The 19,685-nt window shown below is 47.1% G+C and overlaps 3 protein-coding genes across 3 annotated transcripts; all 3 read right to left on the bottom strand.

Annotated features, from left to right (window-relative positions):
- Positions 1-700: 700 nt before the first annotated feature.
- ZPR1 (ZPR1 zinc finger) lies at positions 701-9,768 on the bottom strand. The gene is made up of 14 exons (XM_024570946.3): positions 9,528-9,768; positions 9,188-9,349; positions 8,692-8,782; positions 7,970-8,040; positions 7,068-7,154; positions 6,796-6,918; positions 6,431-6,478; positions 6,181-6,247; positions 5,716-5,786; positions 4,895-4,984; positions 4,305-4,415; positions 3,563-3,649; positions 1,900-1,965; positions 701-1,187 (listed from the first exon to the last, which is right to left on the bottom strand). Exons 1-14 carry the CDS (start codon positions 9,702-9,704, stop codon positions 1,053-1,055), a joined length of 1,386 nt encoding a protein of 461 aa, XP_024426714.1. The 5' UTR covers positions 9,705-9,768; the 3' UTR covers positions 701-1,052.
- A 1,425-nt stretch (positions 9,769-11,193) lies between these two features.
- Positions 11,194-14,533, bottom strand: APOA5 (apolipoprotein A5). Its single transcript, XM_024570948.3, is given in 6 exon segments — positions 11,194-11,804; positions 12,951-13,253; positions 13,256-13,285; positions 13,288-13,774; positions 14,275-14,381; positions 14,494-14,533. Coding segments are annotated over 6 exon segments (1,125 nt in total). The 3' UTR covers positions 11,194-11,646.
- A 3,578-nt stretch (positions 14,534-18,111) lies between these two features.
- Positions 18,112-19,682, bottom strand: EBPL (EBP like). Its single transcript, XM_071221600.1, is given in 6 exon segments — positions 18,112-18,195; positions 18,197-18,258; positions 18,261-18,447; positions 18,449-18,498; positions 18,501-18,673; positions 19,462-19,682. Coding segments are annotated over 6 exon segments (777 nt in total).
- Between the last annotated feature and the right edge of the window lie 3 nt (positions 19,683-19,685).

Below are 19,685 nucleotides of genomic sequence, written 5' to 3' on the forward strand. Positions count from 1 at the left end.
GAGTCATACAACTCGAAGCAGCCCCCTCCCTCTCTGGTTGAACCTGTTTCTCCACTTGTAATTAAATGTGGGACTAAAGGACCCCGAACACCCCCAACTGGCTCTAATATTTTCCAATCTCAGAGCTTTTGCATTTGCAGTTTCCTATGCCTAGAAATCTCTTCTCTCAGCTATTCGCATGGCTTACTCCCTTACCTCCTTCTCAGCTTTCCCGTAATGTCAAATTATCACCTTCTTTTTAAGACCTTTCCTGACTAATCTATTTGAACACCTGCCCCCATCTTCCCTGCTTTTACATCCCTCCATTAACACTAACCACCATTTTACATATTGGTTTATTATCAATCCCCGCCCCCAGCCCCACCATCAATTTCCCCCACTAGACGTTAGGCTTCACGAAAGCAGAGCTTTGTTTTGTCCACTGTTCAGCCGTGTGCCTGGCACAAAGTCACAGATCCATGCAGGAATGAATGAAATGCCCACGCTAATCTCCAAAGAACAATGGCCACATCGAAGAAAAACTTCTTCAGGAGGATGAATTCTACCACCATATCAAACAAGGACAGTGAATTGAGGCCAGTGCTATTTAAAAGCTATCATTTTAATGAGAACTTCACCTGTGCAGGACTCCCTCCCCTCAGAAGACTCCTTTTATTTTGAAAGTCAGTATTTTTTAATACCCCAAAATCAATACCTAAACTCCAGCTGTAGCTGTCTTCCTCCATCTCAGAGTTCCAACTCTAGAGGACACAGCATTGTGTGGACAGAGGGTGAAGACTTGCTGGAAAAAAGTGGTAGTGGCATTCTCATGGCCTGCTTCTGGGTCTCCTCCAAGCTGATTTACAACCTCCACAATAAGGTCAAATAACCCAACAGGCTTGCACTTGCATCACAAACTGTTTAAAGACTGTGCCAACATCTCTGATTCAGAGTAGGTGCCCTCCCCACATGAGCAAGGCCTGCTCGGGAGGACACTCACAGCCATCTCGAACGGTAACAAACAACCCCGCAGTCTGAGTAGTGCAGGTGGTTGACCAGGAAACCGTCCACTGCTACCGCTGTGGGGCTAGGCTTGTCTCATAGCCCTCGGTCCTCATGTCATTGAGCCCTAGCTCCTCATTTTGTTCAAACGTGCGTTCATAATATTCCACCTTCAGCTCAGGATCATCTTCAGGTGCATATACATTCTGTAAGGCCAAGGAGAGATGATCAGTGCCTGTGCCACCACCCTACTATCTTCCCTCCCCCAGGCAGCTTCCAATTCCCACTTACTCAAGAACTCATTGTGTTTTTTACTCTAAGCACTGCCAATTCCCTTTGACTAGTCTCCACTAGTGGGAGCACAGAGCTCACATGGGTCAGAAGTTGAACCAACTGACCCCAAGCAGAATTAGGAAGTGGTCCACCTAAACTTTCTATCTGCACCTTCTTATAAAGAGTAAAGCAATAGTTTCAATCATGGACAGACCTTAGAACAGTTTTGTCTGACCCAAAATAACTGCTCAATAAATGTTAATGTTATTATCAATCACCAGAGTATCTCCCCAGTTAGCTTAAAGCCTTTCAGTTTTCCTATCTTGGCCTTTGGACAAGGCATCATTTCTCCTCACTTCACAATCAGATTTGCAGAATAAAAACTCCATTGCTGAACTTATAGCTGGGGACAAGAACTACACTCTAAGAAGAAGGAACCTAGGAGTATCATTTTTCCCTCTTGATACACACTTACAATCCCTCCCACCTTCCATCCTTTCTCCCTTATGTTCTACTTCTGCTAAGAAGTTCTTTCATAAAGATCAGTTCATTTGGAACCAAGTCTCTGTTTCTAAAGAAATGATACATATTGAAGAAAAGCAAGAAAACATATTTCCGTGAAATATCAGGGAAGGTCCACTATACCTGCAAGTAGCTGTTTCCTGCTGGATCATTCATAATAAAGTAGGCCTTCATTTTACCCTCGATGATCTGAAGGAGAGAAAACAGTATGTAAATTTTACATAGGAGGAAGAAGCTATGTCTGCCAGACGAGAAATCAAGCCAATTTACATTGCAGTATGCCCAAGTTTCATGAACTGGTGAGAAGAATCTAAAATAAGAACTCTTTGAAATTATTTAAGAAACAATTTTACATCCCCAATTTCATCTCCCGTTCCAAAGAGGCAAACAATTGCCCTTTCTCTATCCCAGCAGGAGACTCAAGGATTCTGTGAAGTTACCACGACACACTATGGATCGAGGCCACTGGCCCCAGTTGAGGATAAAGGCAAAGGAATTAAGACAGGAGATTTAATGAATCTGCCCTATTGGACACACACACCCCAGTCCTCTTCCCACACTTAGCTCTCAGAACACTGCCAGGTTAAGGCTTCATCCTCAGACCAGGAAATGGAACACCACAGATGGGAACCTGACCAGCCTGAGAAGAAAGACCTAACAACTCTTGCACTGGGGCTACCTCAGCAAACTGGCCAAGCTAAATCCCCCTACAATGAGCCCAATGTCAGCAAGACTCACCCCCACTCAGGTTTTTTAGCTGTCTACTTTTAAATAGACAATCGATGATCATCAGAAATCTGAGCAAAGCCCCTAACACAGAAATACAGAAAATCACATGGAAAAAAACAAAGAACAACTTAGAGGGAATGGAAACTATTCAAGGAAAATAAAGTGCCAAAAAAAGAGAAACATTAATATTCTCAAGAAGAAGAAATACTACATCTTTATAACAACAGGATGTATTTTTTAAGAAAGGCAGAGGGAGAGTATTCAAAGACCAAAAAAACTCTCGGAAAATAAAAGTATGTTAGTGGAAATGGAAACTTCAATTAAAGTGTTGGAAAACAAAGCTGAGGTAATCTCCTAAAGTAGAGCGAACACAAAGAAACTAAACCTGGCAAATAATAAGTAAATTACAGAAGACCAGAAAGTTGGTCTAATATTCCAAAACCCAGGGTTTTCAGAGAGAACAGAAAGGAAGCAATTCTTAATAGAATAATTTTAAAAAAGCTTCCTGTAACTGAGCCACATGAGTTCCCAGGTTCAAAAGACCCATGAAGTGCCTAGCACAGTGGCTAAAAACTGACCCCACACCAAAGCACATCCTGAAATTTCACATCACAGTGGACAAAGAAGTATCACAAGAATAGGTCACATACAAAAGATCAGGAATCAAAATGCCTTAAGACTTTGTGACAGCCATACTGGAACATGGAAGACATTAGTGCAATGTCTTTGAAATTCTGATGAAAAATTATTTGCATACTAGAATTCTATTCTCAGCCATTAATCAATCTCTTATGAGGGTAGAATGAAGAAAATTCCAGACATATAAAGCCCCAGAAATCTTACTTCCCATGCATTTACTCAGGAAGCTACCGGAGAAGATGCTCCAACAATATAAGGGAAGATACCGAGAAGGAAGATGATATGGGATGCAATACAGGAAACCAGAAGAATCCCAATATGACAGTTCAATGTTTAAAAGGAGCAAGAAAGGGCATGTAGCTCTTGTTCACTGGAGCCCCAGGACCACCCAAGCACTGACCAGCCAGAGTCCTCTTACCTGGTCCACCCTCTGGCTAAACTCCTGTAGTTTGTTCATCTGGCCAGGATTGGAACTGTCACCCAGTGTGAAAGGGTTTTTGGTCACCTGGAACAAATGTCATCCAAACTGCTAGTACGCTGGTTCTATGTTTGATAGGTTTGACCATAAACCTGGCAGGGGTGGAAGTTAAGCCAACTTCTGGCTTATCTTCCGCAGTGTGTCCAGTCGGGGAAACTTGACCTTCATTTATCCCATGCCACCTTTCTGACCTAGGCAGCCACTCCTAAGGGCATATGTATTAATCTGCCAAGGCAACTGGCAATATGAAACAAACTATAAAAACGCTCTTACAGTATGAGCTCTAGTCCTAATTTGAAGAAGAAATGTGGAGTACAATTTACAAAGACATAATGCCTAATGATTGAGAATTAAGTGAAATGATTCATCAGGAGAATAAATATATGGGCTAAGTCGACACACGTAAATGTATGTTGGGGAGTTTTAAGCACTGAAAGGACCCTCATCCCTCATTTTACAGTGACAATGAAAACCACACAGTATTTCTACATTGTGTCAGAGTTAAGGCCTGAGAATTTCTACTCAGAATTTCCATAAACTTATCCTCACAATCCAAAATAATTTGTCTCTTAAATCAGTTTTAAAGCAAAGAAACCCCATTAACAGCCCCCCAAACCTTGGCGAGGCCTGCTTGCCCCTTCCCCATAACCACACTGCCGAAGCCACCATGCACTATGCTCACCAGCTCCCGGATGTCTTTCAGCAGCCCCTCCAGTGTGGTGAACTTGCCTCCGAGAACAGCCATTCCCAGTTCAAATTCCAGTTCTGGGATTTCCACACTACACGTCTCAGACTGTGAGATGAAAGGTCAATTTAAGCTTTAAAACGGGAGCCACTAGAGAAAGCTAACCGGAGTCGTCCTGCCAAATTCATACTACCAGTGACAGTGTGGGGACAAAGTCAATGACCCCAGTTTTCTAACTTGCTAGTTAAAGCTAGACTCACTCCTATCCATATGAACCACAGGAATGGAACCAAGCTAATAAAGGGACCTTGAGTCATGACTCCAAGCTATTGGGTAGCCTAACATCAGAGGCCAGAGCCAAAAGCCCTGACAGACACTGCAGGTAAAAAGCTGCCAAGTCGTCAGAAAGAGCTTATGGGTTGTCTTCTGAATCTGCACTTCCTGCCATGGATGAACTCTGCTCAGGAAGCCTCAAACCCACGGGAGTAAGGAAGTACCACACAATCCCAGAACATAATTTAAAAAGACAATTTCCCCTACAGACAAGTCACGTGAGGAGACAGTCATGTTCCCAAGCAAGTTGTTACCTTGAGCAGGTCTCTGGTCATATCTGAGGGGTCTGTGATGTGAAGACTGATCCTGGTGCCCAAGGGCTCTACTGCCCCCCCAGACTTCACCTGCACAAACAACAGTCGTCAGGAGTAGCAGAGATGACCCCAATCCTCACTTGGTGCCCAGGAGACCTCAGAGGGTAGGCCTGGACCTCCCATCAGGCCCACTAACGACTACCATGCACCGAGCCTTCTAAATCAATAGTAGCAGCAGTCACCCAAACCAAAAACACCGAGAGTTGGCCAGCAGCAAAGTGTCCAGCACCAGTAGCCTACCCAAACTTACCCCAAGTTGCCAAGAAACTCTGAATTTACCTTTTAAAAAAATGATTATTGGGACTGAAAGGGATTTTCAACTGCATCCAACAATATAGATACCCTTTATTGTTGGATGCAGATAACATTCTAGTTTAAGAATTTAACAGCTTATGCTTGAACACACTCAGGGAAAGGGAATTTACAACCCTCCAAGGCGGTCCATTTTATTTTGACAGACCTAAAAATATTACTGAGTCAAAATCTGCCTCCCACACTTCAGCCCCTTTGAGGGGTGAAACAGAAAGTGGGTCTCCCTGTTCCTTAAAACCAAACTTTAAAATGTGTTAAACAAGTTAGGACATCTAACTCTTCTTCTCTAAGCCAATTCCCAGTTCCTTCAGTGGCTCCTTACCTACACTAAACCTAAGAGAAAGACCCAGTCCCCATGTTGCCACCTCATCCCAAATCAGATTTAGGGAGGATGAGAGGCACAGAGGATACCCTCAAGCTAGTCTTCCCAAACGATGGAGCCCACTCACCTCATTGGTCCGATGGCCACAGTACTCGCAATTGGTAGCCATGATGATAACCTCCTTAAAGTGGGGGATTTCTGGAAGATGGAGTTAAGGGAATCTGCTTCCATGATAGCAGGACCACCCTCTGGGGAAGAACAAATCCAAAACCCAAACGCAATTGCTGGTTCCAGGGCAGCAGGAAATAAATCACAAGAAGCCACCTAACTTAATCCTCCAGAAGAGGGCAAGGTCGCAACCAATGAGATCCCTGTTCATAAGTATTGGCAGACATGGCTCAGTCCACGAACAGGAACCTAGAGACTACAGCCTAATTCTCCCTGTAAACCCAAAGTCAAGGTGCAGTCTCATCAAAGGCTTATCACTTAGAAAACCTGTGTTTTCCAGGAAGGGAGTAGTGCTCTCCAGCCCGAGGATAATCTTCACACCTGAGTCAGGTAAGGAGCAACCCAACTGCCTGACAAAAGATACGAACTAGCTTCATGTTGGTCTGAGCCGGAGTGTTGCATTCTGGGCAGTTTGTGTTGAACTGTAGCACCTGGAACATAACATGGGGATGAGGGAGTGAGCCCTCCCAGGCAGGTGAGCCCTGCCAGGCTAAAGACATTCAGTTGGTATGCTGGTGGTCGCCCGTGTTGGTGGAGAGGAAGAGAGCCACTGAACAGCATCAGTCTCAGCCCACAACTCTGCTCCTTCCTCCACGGTAGCCAATGTGACTCACTTCATTTCTGAGATCTTCCTCTTCTGGCTTCTCTTCTGGTGCCTCTGCCTGAGGTAGGAGATGCAAATCACATTTTGGCACATATATCGCAGCCTCCCAACACCCTGCCCTGGAGTGACGGAAAATGCTGTGACTTGCTTTTATCAGGTGCCACTTCATGAGTTTAACAGAAAAGCCAGAAAGCCCCAATCAAGGGAAGAACAGAGCTAAGATCACAGCCAATGCCATCCTTTATTGTAAAGTTTATCCTAAATCCTTGACATGAGCTGGATGAGAAACACAGCCTGCTGATATACTGTACACAGTGCAGCAGCGGCAAAATGAGTTTCCCCTTGCTCCTCTTCTGGCTTCTTCAGTCCACTCACCTGGAGCCCCAGCATCTCTTCCTGCTGTGGAGTCCGGTTATAATGTGTGATCCCCAGGGCATCATCTTTCTGGGGAGCGTGTGGGTTTTCCACAAAGCTGTTCCCTGAGGGATCATCAATGATCTAACAGATAGATGAAGAGTAATCACAATTCATATATAGTCCTCCCTCCACCTACCATCAGACCACTCAGGCACCACAATGGAAAAATTCTAGTCTTAACGGCTTCTCCCCCCCTAAATCTAGGGCACCTAGATTCCCTCAATACTCACCAGTGTGAAAGGAGAGGCCACATGCTTTAGCTCTTTCAGTTTGACAATGAACTCATCAATTCTTTCAGCTATGGCTTCTTCATTTGCCTGACAAAAACAGAGAGTAAAAGCATCAGCCCTCGTGATGGACCATATGCCTCCACTCCCTGTCAGGCCCAAGTCACTTCCATCAGAAAGTCATAACCATGGCATGAGTGGGATCAGAGAGACTCAAGACTTCACAATAAAATGTAGCATGTAGTTTGAAGTTTATAGGTGGTGCCAGGTGAGCTTCATTTTCTCACTCATTCAACCATTTAGCCCAGGCACTCATGCCAGGCTAAATATCAGCATCCCCTCATGGGGCTCCCCAGCCAGTTAGGAAGACAGATAACTAAATATGCAATTACATTATTTCTATCTTAAGTACAATACAGGGTCTGGCACAAATACTGCCCCTTTTTAATTACAAAATCGTAAGCATGTGATTCTGTAACATAACAATATCACACTCAAGCACACGATGGCATTTTAGGTGAAATGTTCAAACTGCTGTCCATCTCATGCAAGACATTCACACACCCCACCAACCACACAAGCAAGCCTTACTTCTGCCAGACCCAGTAGATACTGGGACACTAAGAAAGCACAGATAAACCCAAGGGGATTAGGAAAGGCTCTTCAGAGGTAATGTTACATTGCTTGTCGGAGATGAGGCCTGATAATACATTGGTGAAATGGAACTAGAAAGAACAGAGGCCGTTCCATATGCAACATCCTGGAAGTTATAGTATCACTGTATCTTCCCCTAAAAGTCCTCTAACATTCAGTCAGAGGCAGTTCTTCATGGAAAGGTGAACACTGTTCAGACGCATATAAGGAATTATTCCTTGAGCTGCTGCAATCAGAATATCCCAGCTCACCCTTCTTATGGGCTGATCCTGCTCCAGGCCAGAGATAGCGCGGCTGATCAATCCTTCAACAGTGGTCAGAGCTGATGAATAAGAACAAAACACAGGTAAATCTAGGCTCTGCTATCAGGTGCCTGTATAACCCTGGGCAATTCACTTGAACTACCATTATTTTGTCATGTATAATGTGCTCCCACGTAAAATGCATACACACGTTTTTGGTCCAAACTTTCAGGAAAAAAACTTTTAATTTTTTAATTCAACTTTTTATTTATTTATATTCGGAAACAAAATCAATGATCATATTCCAGGGTATTGTCTTGCATATGGATATCAAAGCTAACTTTTAACACCTAAATATAAATAAATAGATTTGGAATTAGTACTATTTTCCCTCGAAATTGTGGGCAAAAAGGTGCACATTATACACAGCAAAATACAGTATTTGGGCCTTGCATTCATCTGTGAAATGAGGCTGGACACAAGGTTCCATTCAGCTCTAATAACAGTGATGATAAAACTCTCTGAATAAGTGTATCAGTCTTACTATCACTATCCACTCTTCCAAGCTGTTTTATCTAAGTTTTCTGCTCATATTAAAATAATGAAGATCACAGTGATTACATGGCCAAACCCATACAGAGGCACTAGACCTGGCCCCAGGGACTTTACCAGAAAGTGAGTAAGATTCCAGCTAGGCATAAACAGCCCAAATACACTGATCTTAAACTTACCTCCCTTCTGGCTGAAGGCAGGAATTTCGAACTCTAACTCTGGGATCCTTGTGGTAGCAGAGTCAGTCTTTACTACTTCTCTGTTCATGTCCTGGACAGAAAGAAAAATTTGCAGTCCAGAGAGGTCAGCAGTACAGCCTCTCCTCAGGAAATACCAGACTGCCCTCTCCATCAGACCCGGCGCAACTCCTTCTTCCTCTCTTTTCTTAGGGGCCCAGGCTACCCCTGCAGACCAGTACATGTGATGTGAGCCAAGCTGCCCAAATGGTTAAGAGTACTCTTCCTAACAGCTACTACTCATTTGATACCCTCTGACAGAATTTAAAAAGCACTTCCGCAAGTCTCACCTAATCGGTTGGCCGCACCAACACCATTTCATATAGGAGAAAATGAGGCCTGGACACTTGGGGGTGTCCAACCGCCTGAACCGGAGCTCTGGCTCCAACCCCCAAGCCTTCTCTAGGACAGTAAGGTACATGCTCTGGGCTCCTCTCACCTCCGGGACCCTGACAGTCAAAGTGTAGCGTACTCCCTGGTCCTGGATCCTGCCTGCCGACTGGATCTCCGTGTTGTTCCAGCCACAGTGCTCGCAGGAAAAGGAGCTGACGATTATTTCTCTGAAGAAGGGAATCTTGGTGAGCAGGAGGCGCGTCAAGCCCTGGGGAAGCAGAAAGCTAAGTAAAGAACCAATGAAACCCCAGTTCCTCGTCTAATGACCCCCAGCGGTGCTTCAACTCCGGATCCCCAACCAGGCCCACTAATCGAGGTCGCCGACCCCCACTCCTCGCCTCTCCAGCCCAAGCCTACCCCACCCCGCGGCAGCGCCCCCGTCTCACATTGCGGTAACAGTTCATGCAGAGCGACTCAATCTCGGTGGGCTGCTGCTCCTCGTCCTCGGCGCTGATAGGCCGGAACAGGCGTCCCAGGACGGGAGCCCGGGCCTGGGTGGGCGAGGGGGTGGCAGCAACCCCTGGGGGCCCCGAATCCAAACCCACAGCCCCACCAACCGACATTGCCACCACGCGCAGTTTAACCCGCGAGTTCCGGCTTCCTCTCTTCTCGTGGCCACACCCCTTCCTCTAGCACTTCCGCCTGATGCCCACCCCACCCGCCTTTCTTAAAGAGGCCGCAGACTCTGGGCGCTCAACAGAGCGAAGTTTCAAGTGATCCAAACTTCCACAGCCGGATTCAGGCTTTCCCTCCACCTCAATTCAGTCGTCACTTCCCCCAGGACATCCTCCCAGACCCAGGGCAGTGCTTTGCTCTTTCGCAATATCTCCATCGCACAGGGTTCCAACTCTTGGCCATCAAGAGGCCAGGCTTGCCCATCCGTACCCCGGGGGAGATGCGCCCTCACCTGGGTTTCCTTTGTTCCACTGTTGCACCAGACTCCGCTTCAACTCTAGTCTCTCAGTCCCTCAATCATGTTCTCCCTTTCTGTTTTCCCCACTCCCTATTTCTGTCCTCATAAATACCTGCCCAAATTCCAGCCTCAAGTACACAACCCTCAGTTTTACTCCCACCCCTTCATCCCCACCACCTCTAACCCCAGCTGACCCACACCTCTCAGTTTCCTAACAATAAAAACACCTTTTTTTTGGGGGGGGGGGTGCTTTCCTTTCCAGCACCTCCTCTCCCTGGGTACTTCTCTCCCAGTTCTGTTGCTAAATCTAGGGTGTCAGGGCAGATATTCAGTCTGAGGGTATGATAAAGCCAGATTCATGTGGGTTCTGTGTTATGAGGGAGTGTGGAGGTGCTGAGAACCCTGTGCAGGGTGGGCTAAACTGGGAGGAAAGGGTGCCAGACAAGACATCAAAAGAGTGATGGAAAGGATGTGCTTACCCTTCCCACCCTCTCTACCCCACTTCACTCACCCCCAATTTCAGAGTCCCCAGATGATCCATAAGGAGCTTCATCGCCCCTAAGTGTATCTGTATCTGGGGACTGGGGAGTTTAAGAGTTTGGAGGTACTAAAAAGAGGGTTAGTGTCATTAAAAGGGACCATTCAAAATCTGGGACAGCAAGAGCAAAAGGGAGAGGCCACCTTGGGACCAGCACTTCATGCACATGGTCCAGTGGTGAACAGGCATTACAGTGAGGGACTGGGGTGTCTGATGGTCATGATTTGGGGATAGTGGTGAGGGCAGCTTTCAGACATGGTTCAAATGAGTGTCACACCAGGCAAGTAAGCTTCCTTTGTAAACATCTATTTCATTTGAGTCAGAAGTCTGGACTTCAGTCTGAGAGTCAGGAGGGAGGGGCCAGAGATGGGGAGAGCACATAGTATGCTCCCCAGAGAGTTTAAGAAGCCTCTACATTTTGGAGGGCTTGGTAGGCTGTTTAAATGTAGAGCTGTGTATGAAACACGGGCTCTGCTCCCTCCCATTAAAACTCCCACCATTTGTACCCTTCAGCTTCAGGCCAGCAGGAATATATATACACATAATCACATGCTCTCCTCATCACATTTTCCTCCTCTCTCCCTTCCCCCAACAGAAGCTGTCACAGCAGCCCTGGGGAGAAAAGAGCAGCTTTCTGTGGACCGCCTATAGTAGTGGCCACCAGGGGGCCAGAAGTGATCACAGTCAAGCCCTGGCATGAAGAGGCACAGGCTTCCAGCTTCATGGAAACAGGCATGCACATAATTACCCACTCGTGGTGTGCCTCTCTCCCTTCCCAATCCCGCCTTCACGGAATGGAGTAATTCATGAGGATTTCCAAATGAGCACGGGAAGCCAGCTTGCAAATCCTGGTGACTGTAATGCACCCAGATTGGGGAATCGCAGGAGGCTGGATATGCGGGGACAACAGCTCCTTCAGTGGCCTCACCTACCCTGTGCAGGGCCCTCCACCCTCTGCCCAATAGGCCACTAGCAAGGACTGAACCATGCTTGGGGCTCAGGTCCTGGGCTCTCCAAATAAGGAGCTGGGAAGTGGGCCTGGGCACACAGACCCTCATGGTTCCCCTAGATGGTTGAGATCGTGGTCACGAAGGCTGTAGTTTATGTCTTCCCATAGGTCGTCGAGACGGGCCTGCAGCTTGCTCTGGGCCTTGCTGTTGTCAACTTTGAGGAACTCTGGGGTGAAGGCGCTGTGACAAGGTGGGGGTGGCACTGTTATAGAGCAAGGCGGGGGGTGGTTCACGATAAATTATTACAGAAAGGATCCCCCTTCTCTGTCTCTGGAAGTTCCTCCCCCCCACACCCACCTGCTAGGTTTGAAATGCCCGCCGCCAGAGGAAAGACGTCTCTCAATGCCAGAGACTGGTGAAAAGGAAAGGAATTGTTTATTTAAAAGTTACACAGACTTAGAGTAATGGCTTAATGTCTTCAATAAGATACTAAAGTCCTTTAGAATACCCACAGATGCACAGTCCTTCCCTCTCCCTGTGCCCAGTCCGGGGTACCGTGTCTCAGGAAAGGAAGTAGAAGTCCGTGGTTCAGGCTCCCGGCACCATCAGCTGTGTGGCTGCTGCGATCTCCAGTTAATCCAAAGCCATGAGGCACCTTCTCACGGCCCACCAGCAAGAGTCCTTTCTCCCCTTTCTTCCCGGCAAAGTCTCTCCTGCTGCCTAAGCCGCGTGGCAAAAAGAAGCACTCCAAAACCACGTGGTCCTCTCTACTCTCCTTCAGAACTGCATGGTCCTTCCTATTCACTCCAGAACCGTGTGGTCCTCTATTTACTTCAGAACCTCGTGGTCCTCTTCCTTTCCTCTCAGAACCATGTGGTCCTCTCTCTCTATGGCTGCCGAGCCCAGGTTTAAATCCCAGCACCCATCTTCCTTTAGAGCCCCATTTCTGACTCCTCCTACAGTCAGTTACACCTACCAGCATCCCCCTATTCTTCCAGCTTTACTGGGCTGCCATAGTAAGTCTGGGCAGGTGTGGCCCCATGGCATGGAGCCAATCATCTCCAAGCTCTCACGCAGGCCCTGTAACCAAGGGGAGTTGCTTCCCAGTCCCATCTTGGGTGGAATTTGGTCCCATCCCCCTGGCTCAAAGCATGGCCACAGCTACTTAACACATCCATGAAACCAGTTAAAGGTTATAGATATGTTAAATGACCGTGCCAGGGGTTAGCTGCAAAGCTCTTGCTACCCAAAACAGCTCTGAATGGCCCTGTTCCATGTGTCCCATCCCCGCTGGCTCAGGCTTGTGGGGGTGAGGACATCCTACGTACATTTTTCTAGTATTTCCTGGACACCTGGAGTTCTGGACCCCATTACAAATCCCTTCTTGGGGCCCTCCTCTTGGCTGCACCCTGCTTCAGCACCAACTGTTGCTGGACCTCCTCGGTCTCCTGGTCAATCGTGTGGGTGAAGGCGGTGATCTGCTGGAAGGTGTCAAGGTGGAAAGCCTGGAGTCGCTGGCCCACCTCCTGGGACAGCACCTGAGTGTCTTGGTCTGTCCCTTCCTCTGTGCTGCCCGCTCAGGCCCAGGCAAAGGCGCTGAGCTTTTCGCGCACGTGGTCCAAGTTATATAGAATGCGCGCGTGCAGCGCCTTGGCCTTGAGCATGAGCTTGTGCGAAAGGACGTGCACGTAGCGGCTGAGGTGCACCGGCTGGCGGTGGCGTGCGGCGCCATGCTGCAGTGCACTCTTGCACATGATGCTGGATGCCAGTCACCAGGTGCTCGGCATATGGGTGGAACAATGCCTTGGCGGGGCCAGTGTGGTGCACCACGCGATTCTGCAGTTCCTGGAGCAGGCCCTGCACCTCGTCCACTCCCCCCAGCAGCTGGGCCTTGGTATCCTCTCCTACCATGTGCAACTGCTCCTGCAGCTCCTGTACCCGCAGGGCCACCTGCTCCATCAGGTCTGTGGTGTAGGGCTTCAGCTGCCACCTCAGAGCCTCCAGGTTCCAGCTCATGCGCTAGTGCACCTCAGCCATGTAGGGCTCCAGGCGCTCTCTCAACTTCTCCAGCTCCTCCTGCAGCTGCTGCCGCAATCCCTCCGGGTTGAATGAGACCCTGGGAGGCTCCCTCCCCTGCGCACTCAGAGGGCTTAGCTTTTCCAGGAACTTGTCCATATTGTTGAGGTCTCGCTCAAGACTGTCTTTCAGGCTCCCGGGGAAGAGGTCAGAAATCTAGGCCATCGGACTGCCAGCCCCCATCGTCTGCTTTGCCCCCCAGAGACATCACTCACTGATTATCTGGGGAAACCAAGGATGCAGGGAGGTGATCCCAGAGGGGCTCTAGTCCTAGCCTCCACCCAACCGCACGTCCTCACACAGTAAGGAAAACATGGCCCATACAAGTCCAGACCAACACAGTCCAAGGAAGGACATATGCACCTGGACTGTCCTACAATCATTTTATTCTAGGAGACAGGGTCGGGATCGGGGGGGTCCTCTCCAACTGCTCCCAGATCCCACGCCTCAGGGCGAATAGCTGAAGCGAGGTCAAAACAGGTTGTGGGGATACCGCCGGCAGAGGGCGCAGCGCGGCCCAGGAAGACCAGGAAAGCGGCAGAACCAGCAGATTGGTTCCTCTGCCCGGGTGCAGACCGCGGAGAGTGAGGCAGCATATCATCCCACGGCCTGCGTGCCTCCTCTTTTCACCCGCACCCCTCGCCCTGGCCACTCACGCTCCGTGCCAGCTTCTGCTTCTGGGCCTGCTCCACCCTGCCTTTGTCCCCACTGCTCTAGCTGTAGGCGTCCCAGAAGCCTTTCCGTGCCTGGGTGGACGAGAATGCTGTGGAAAGGGACAGGGTGATTAGGGGCTGGGATCCCCCCTCAGAGTAGACTGCCCCCTCAGTCCAGCCTCCACCCTCACCTTCACATTGAAGTCAGGGTTAGAGGCCCACATGAGAGGAGCGCCAGAGCCCAGGTCAGAACCACAGCCATGCCTGCTATCACCTACTCTGAGAAGGAAGGAGAATGGAGGCCCTGGGTCAGATGAAGAAGCAAAGGAGAGACTTGTCCCAGGGGACCCTGCTCCAGGGACAACCTACTCAAAATCTGTGAACACTTCCTTGGGGTGTAGGGAGCACAGCACTGTTGGGGCTCCAGAGGACTGACCTGGGTGAGTGTGGCTGTGAAGAAAAGGGCATCTTTCTGGGGTGGGGAGCTCCTTTTTCACCTCAGTCGCATTACATGGAGTGTGGAGCTCAAACTACTTTGTAAAGGTTCCCCGACCACCACCCTCCTCAGACCCCAATAAAGCTCCCTAGGCCGCATCTGCCCCCAAACCCTTGTTCCCCTGTCTTCCTGCTTCCAATTTCATGGCTGGGAAAACTGAGGTTCCCCCAAGGGGGAAGAAGCAACTCTGCCAAAGTGCTGCCATGAGGATGCTCTGAGCTCCCACCCCTACTCCCTGCTGAGACCCTGCCATCCCTTCCCTTAGGACTCCCTCTGTCCCAGCAGCTCACCTGCTCAGTTTGGGCACAGAGAGCAGGCATTCAGCTTTATACTCCAGGGGCCTGGGCCTCTGGCAACAAGTGCTTTGAGTAAATACCACGTGGCGCTTCAAAGAAGGATGACCTCAGCTGCTTCCCAGTGCTCAACTCCTGCCCTTTCCTGGCACCCACAGGGTTAATGAGTGCCCTCCTATCAGGGGGCTGTCGCAGTACAAAAGGGCTTCCTGGGAAGTTTTACAAGGAGTGGGGCTGAACTCCTCACCCAGTTCACCCCAAACCCTATGACCTTCAACCTTCACATTCACCTGATGGCTGGCCCACCAGTAGGTACAAGCCTGTTTGTCAGCTGAGGGCCCCACTCTTACTCAACTGCCCAGAGACACTGTGCCCCAACCAGATAGAGACAGTGTCCAGCTGCCTACCTGACCCTGAGCAGCCCTTGACAGCCCCACTACAGGCTACTCAGGCAGAATGGGAGAACCAGCATTTATAGGGTTAAAGACTCTCCCACATCCCCTTATGAAATAATCCTAGAACAAGCAGGAAGTCAGATGGGGCAAAGATGAGGTGGTGAGAGGAATCTGGACCAGGGTCTCCAGACCAAAGAATTGGGGTAAGAGTAGGATTCTCCTCATGGAGAAAGGCTGAACAGACCTCTGAGGAGGAGAAGCCAAAAAGCCCAGATCTTTCTGGGCTTTCTGATGACATGCCCACTCCATATACTAAAACACACACATTGAAAAACTCCTGATTTTTGCTCCTAAATGTATCTTCAGTTGCTCCCCTCTCCCTATTTCCACCATTGGTCACATTACAGTCCCACTCATCTCTCACCTTCATCGCATTCATAGCCTCCAAGGGGTCTCCCTCCCACAGTCCGCCTATTCAGTCTAGACTCCGCTGTGGCTCATCCCAGCCCACTTCCAGTCTCATGTCCCACCACACAAAACCCTTGATATTCTCTGAACACACCATCTCTTTCAGAACTCTGAGCCTTTGTACATGCTGTTCCTCTGAAATATTCTATTCCTTGGTGAAGTTATATTCATTTTTTTAGATTCAAATTGTATTACTTACCATTAGGCTCAGCTACAAGTGACAAAAAAGAGGGAGAGGGTGGGAGAGAATAGCCTAAACAAAGTGGAATTGTATTTCTCCTATAAACATAAGCCAACTGGTGCTCCTCCTGTCTTATTGCACTTTCGTCTATAACAAGAGTCTCATGTCCAAGTTTCAGCTGTTCCAGCTCCAACCATCAACTCCTATCTCTCAGGAAGAAGGAAAAGAAAGGCATAGTTACTCCCTTTAACAGCACATCCCAGAAATTTCTCTTAACACTTTTACTGACATCCCATTGTCCAGAACGCAGTCATATGGCTGCACTTGGCTGGAAAGGAGGCAGGAAAATGTAGTCTTTATTCTGGATGACTATACTCCCAGCTTGAGAAGAGCTATGTTACTCTGGAAGAAGAGAGAGGATATGGGGAGAACAATAGTAGGCTGTTCTGCACATCGCCAATATTATTCTGAATGCCCTCTACTGCCTTCACCCTTCTCTGCTCTGGACACAGACTGATTCCGTATTAATCAGTCTTCTTTACAATTAGGCTAGGGCCACAGGGCTACGATAATTATATGAGCTTCCCATTTGTAGCCACTTACAGGTGAGCTTTTGAAAATGACTCCTTCACATACAAACTGAGATGCCACTCCTCCAGCCCTTCCAACAGTTTTTTTAGAAACCCTTTAATTTTCTTTTGAAGCCTTTCACACTTGAAGTTCATAGAGCGGCTTCTGTTTTTCTGACAGAATCACGATTAATACAATAGGTAGATGCAATACACACTCATGCTTCCCTAGCTGATGACATCTTATAGTTTTAGGGTTCTTTGTTTTTATGTCAATTTTTATTTTCAATTAGTTGACATACAATATTATATCAGTTTCAAGGGTACACCCCAGTGATTAGACATTATATAACTTAGTATGTGATCATCCCAATAAATCTCATACTCATCTGACACCACACATAGTTATTAGAATACTATTGACTATATTCCCTGTGCTGTACTTTACATCATCATGACTGTTCTGTAGCTACCAATTTGTACTTCTTAATCCCTTCAGCTTTTTCACTCATCCCACCAGCTCCCCTCCCACCTGGCAACTGTCAAAACGTTCTCTGTATCTATGAGTCTGTTTCTATTCTGCTTGTTCATTTATTTTCATTTTTAGATTCAATTGTTGATAGATATGTATTTCTTGCCACTTTGTTGTTCATATTTTTTATCTTCTTCATCTTAAAAAAGACCCTTTAACATTTTATGTAATCCTAATTTGGTGGTGATAAACTCCTTGAATTTTTTTTCTTGTCTGGGAAGCTCTTAATATGTCTTTCAGTTCTAAATGATAGCTTTGCTGGGTAAAGCAATCTTATTTGTAGGTCCCTGCTTTTCATCACTTGGAATATTTCTTGCCAATCCCTTCTAGCCTACAAAGTTTCTGTTGAGAAGTCAGCTGACAATCTTATGGAAGCCCCAACTACTTTTCTCTTGTTGCTTTTAAGATTCACTTTGTCTTTATTTTAACCTTTGGCTCTTTAATTATGATGTGTCTTGGTGTGGGCCTTTTCTTGTTCATCTTGTTTGGTGCTCTTTGTACTCCCTGGATTCGCATATCTATTTCCTTCACCAGGTTAGGGAAGTTTTCTGTCATTATTCTTTTATTTTAATTAATTAATTGTGATCATTTGCTATATTAATATAGGACATATATTAATATAGCAAATATATATCTAAGGACATATCTTAGCCATAAAAATTTATAATTAACTGTGCGATTGTTACAAGTTAAAATTTATCCTCTGTTCCCTATATTGCCATTTAATTAGAAAAATAAACCAAAAAAAAAAACCTTGCCACCTTACAATCAATTTGAAGTAGGTTGTTTAGGAATAACAATATAAAAGAAAGTATAGATTGGAATGTATATTCCAAACAAAAAGGTTTGATCCATTTTGATTCATAAAACAAGAAAATAATGTTTATGATTTTGAAAATTATTTTCCTAAAGCTGGAACTTTTTCCCTGAGTTGGTTCCTTTGTAATACATTTTCTTGAGTTCTACCCTTAACTGCACACTAACAGCTCCATGGGATCAGAACCCACGTACTATTGAAAAATACCAAACAGACCCAAAAGTAGAGCCAATTTTGGTGTTAAGGTTGGGGCTTCACATAAGCCAGTCCAGGAAGGAGGTCATCCACCCACCATACAATTCACACACAGAGAGAATAATCTGTATGAAATGCCAGTAATATTTCTCTTTGACTATGGTGTTTATGAGGATCAATGCCAAAGACCCATCCAGGATAACAGTTGGAATTTCCAAAGACACAATGATTGATTGGGTCAAAATCAAGACATCTTGCATCAGCTTTACCATATTCTTTCCCAGTGTGAAGTGCACCAAGGCATCATAGCAGAGCCAGGTGAGCACCCCTCAGTCTGCTGCCACCTATCCATGCCCCTGGCGCAGACCCAGCCCACAGCCCACACTCAGCTGAGCAGTGCACAGCAGCAGCGAGCCACCTGCTGTGGCCCCCAGCTCTAACCTTTCACCTATGCTTCTTTTTCCCAATGCCAGAGGCTCATACTGACTCCTTCATCATTTTTTAAAATAGGTTTTTAATTTATTGCTCTTTCTCTTCTCCTTCCAGCACTCGCATCATGTGAATGTCCATACATTTGACATTGTTCCAGAGGCTCCTTACACTATTCTCATTTTTTAAAATTCTTTCTTCTTTTGCTGTTCTGATTAGGTTTTTTTTTTTGCTTTCTTATATTCCAAGTTGCTGTTTTGATTCTGAGCTTCTTCTACTCTACTATTGATTCCCTGTAAATTATTTTTTATTTCAGTTAGGGTACCTTTCATTCCTGACTGGTTCTTTTTTATGGTTTCCATGTCCTTTTTTTTATGCTGCTGATGTTCCCTCTAAGTTTACCTATCTCTCCTAAGTTCACTGAGCATCCTTACAACCACTGTTTTAAACTCTGCATCTAGTAGATTGTTTCTCTCCATTTTGTTTAGTTCGTTTTCTGGAGATTTGTTCTGTTCTTTCATTTGGGACATATTTCTTTGTCTCCTCATTTTGGAAGCCTCCCTGTGTTTATTGCTATGTATTAGGCAAAGCTACTACATCTCCCAGGCTTGGTAGAGTGGTTTAATGTGGTAGGTGTCCTGTAGGGTTCAGTAACATAGTCTCTCCATTCACCTGAGCTAGACATTCCAGGTGTGCCGCCCCACCCCACCACTGTGGACTGTGTACACCCTTCTATTGTAGTTGAGCCTTGATTGCTGTTGGCACATCAGTGGGGGGATTTGCCCCAAGGGCCATCAGCTGCAAGGACTGGCTACATCCACAGTGGGGCATCAGCTGTGCAGGGGCCCACCCCATGGAGAAGGACTTGAGTGGGGCTCTGGCGCTGCTGAGTCTGCCGCTTGAGTATGGTGCTTGTAGAGGTGTTTGGGTGGTGCTTAGATGTGATGTAAAGCTGTCCACTGGATGTGCTGGCTCTGGGACCTACCGGGTGGTGCAGGCCAAGGTCAGCCACTGCTTGTGTTCTCCCTGGGTCCATCCA

Source organism: Desmodus rotundus, chromosome 5, assembly GCF_022682495.2.
Source record: "Desmodus rotundus isolate HL8 chromosome 5, HLdesRot8A.1, whole genome shotgun sequence".
NCBI classification, from domain to species: Eukaryota; Metazoa; Chordata; class Mammalia; order Chiroptera; family Phyllostomidae; genus Desmodus; species Desmodus rotundus.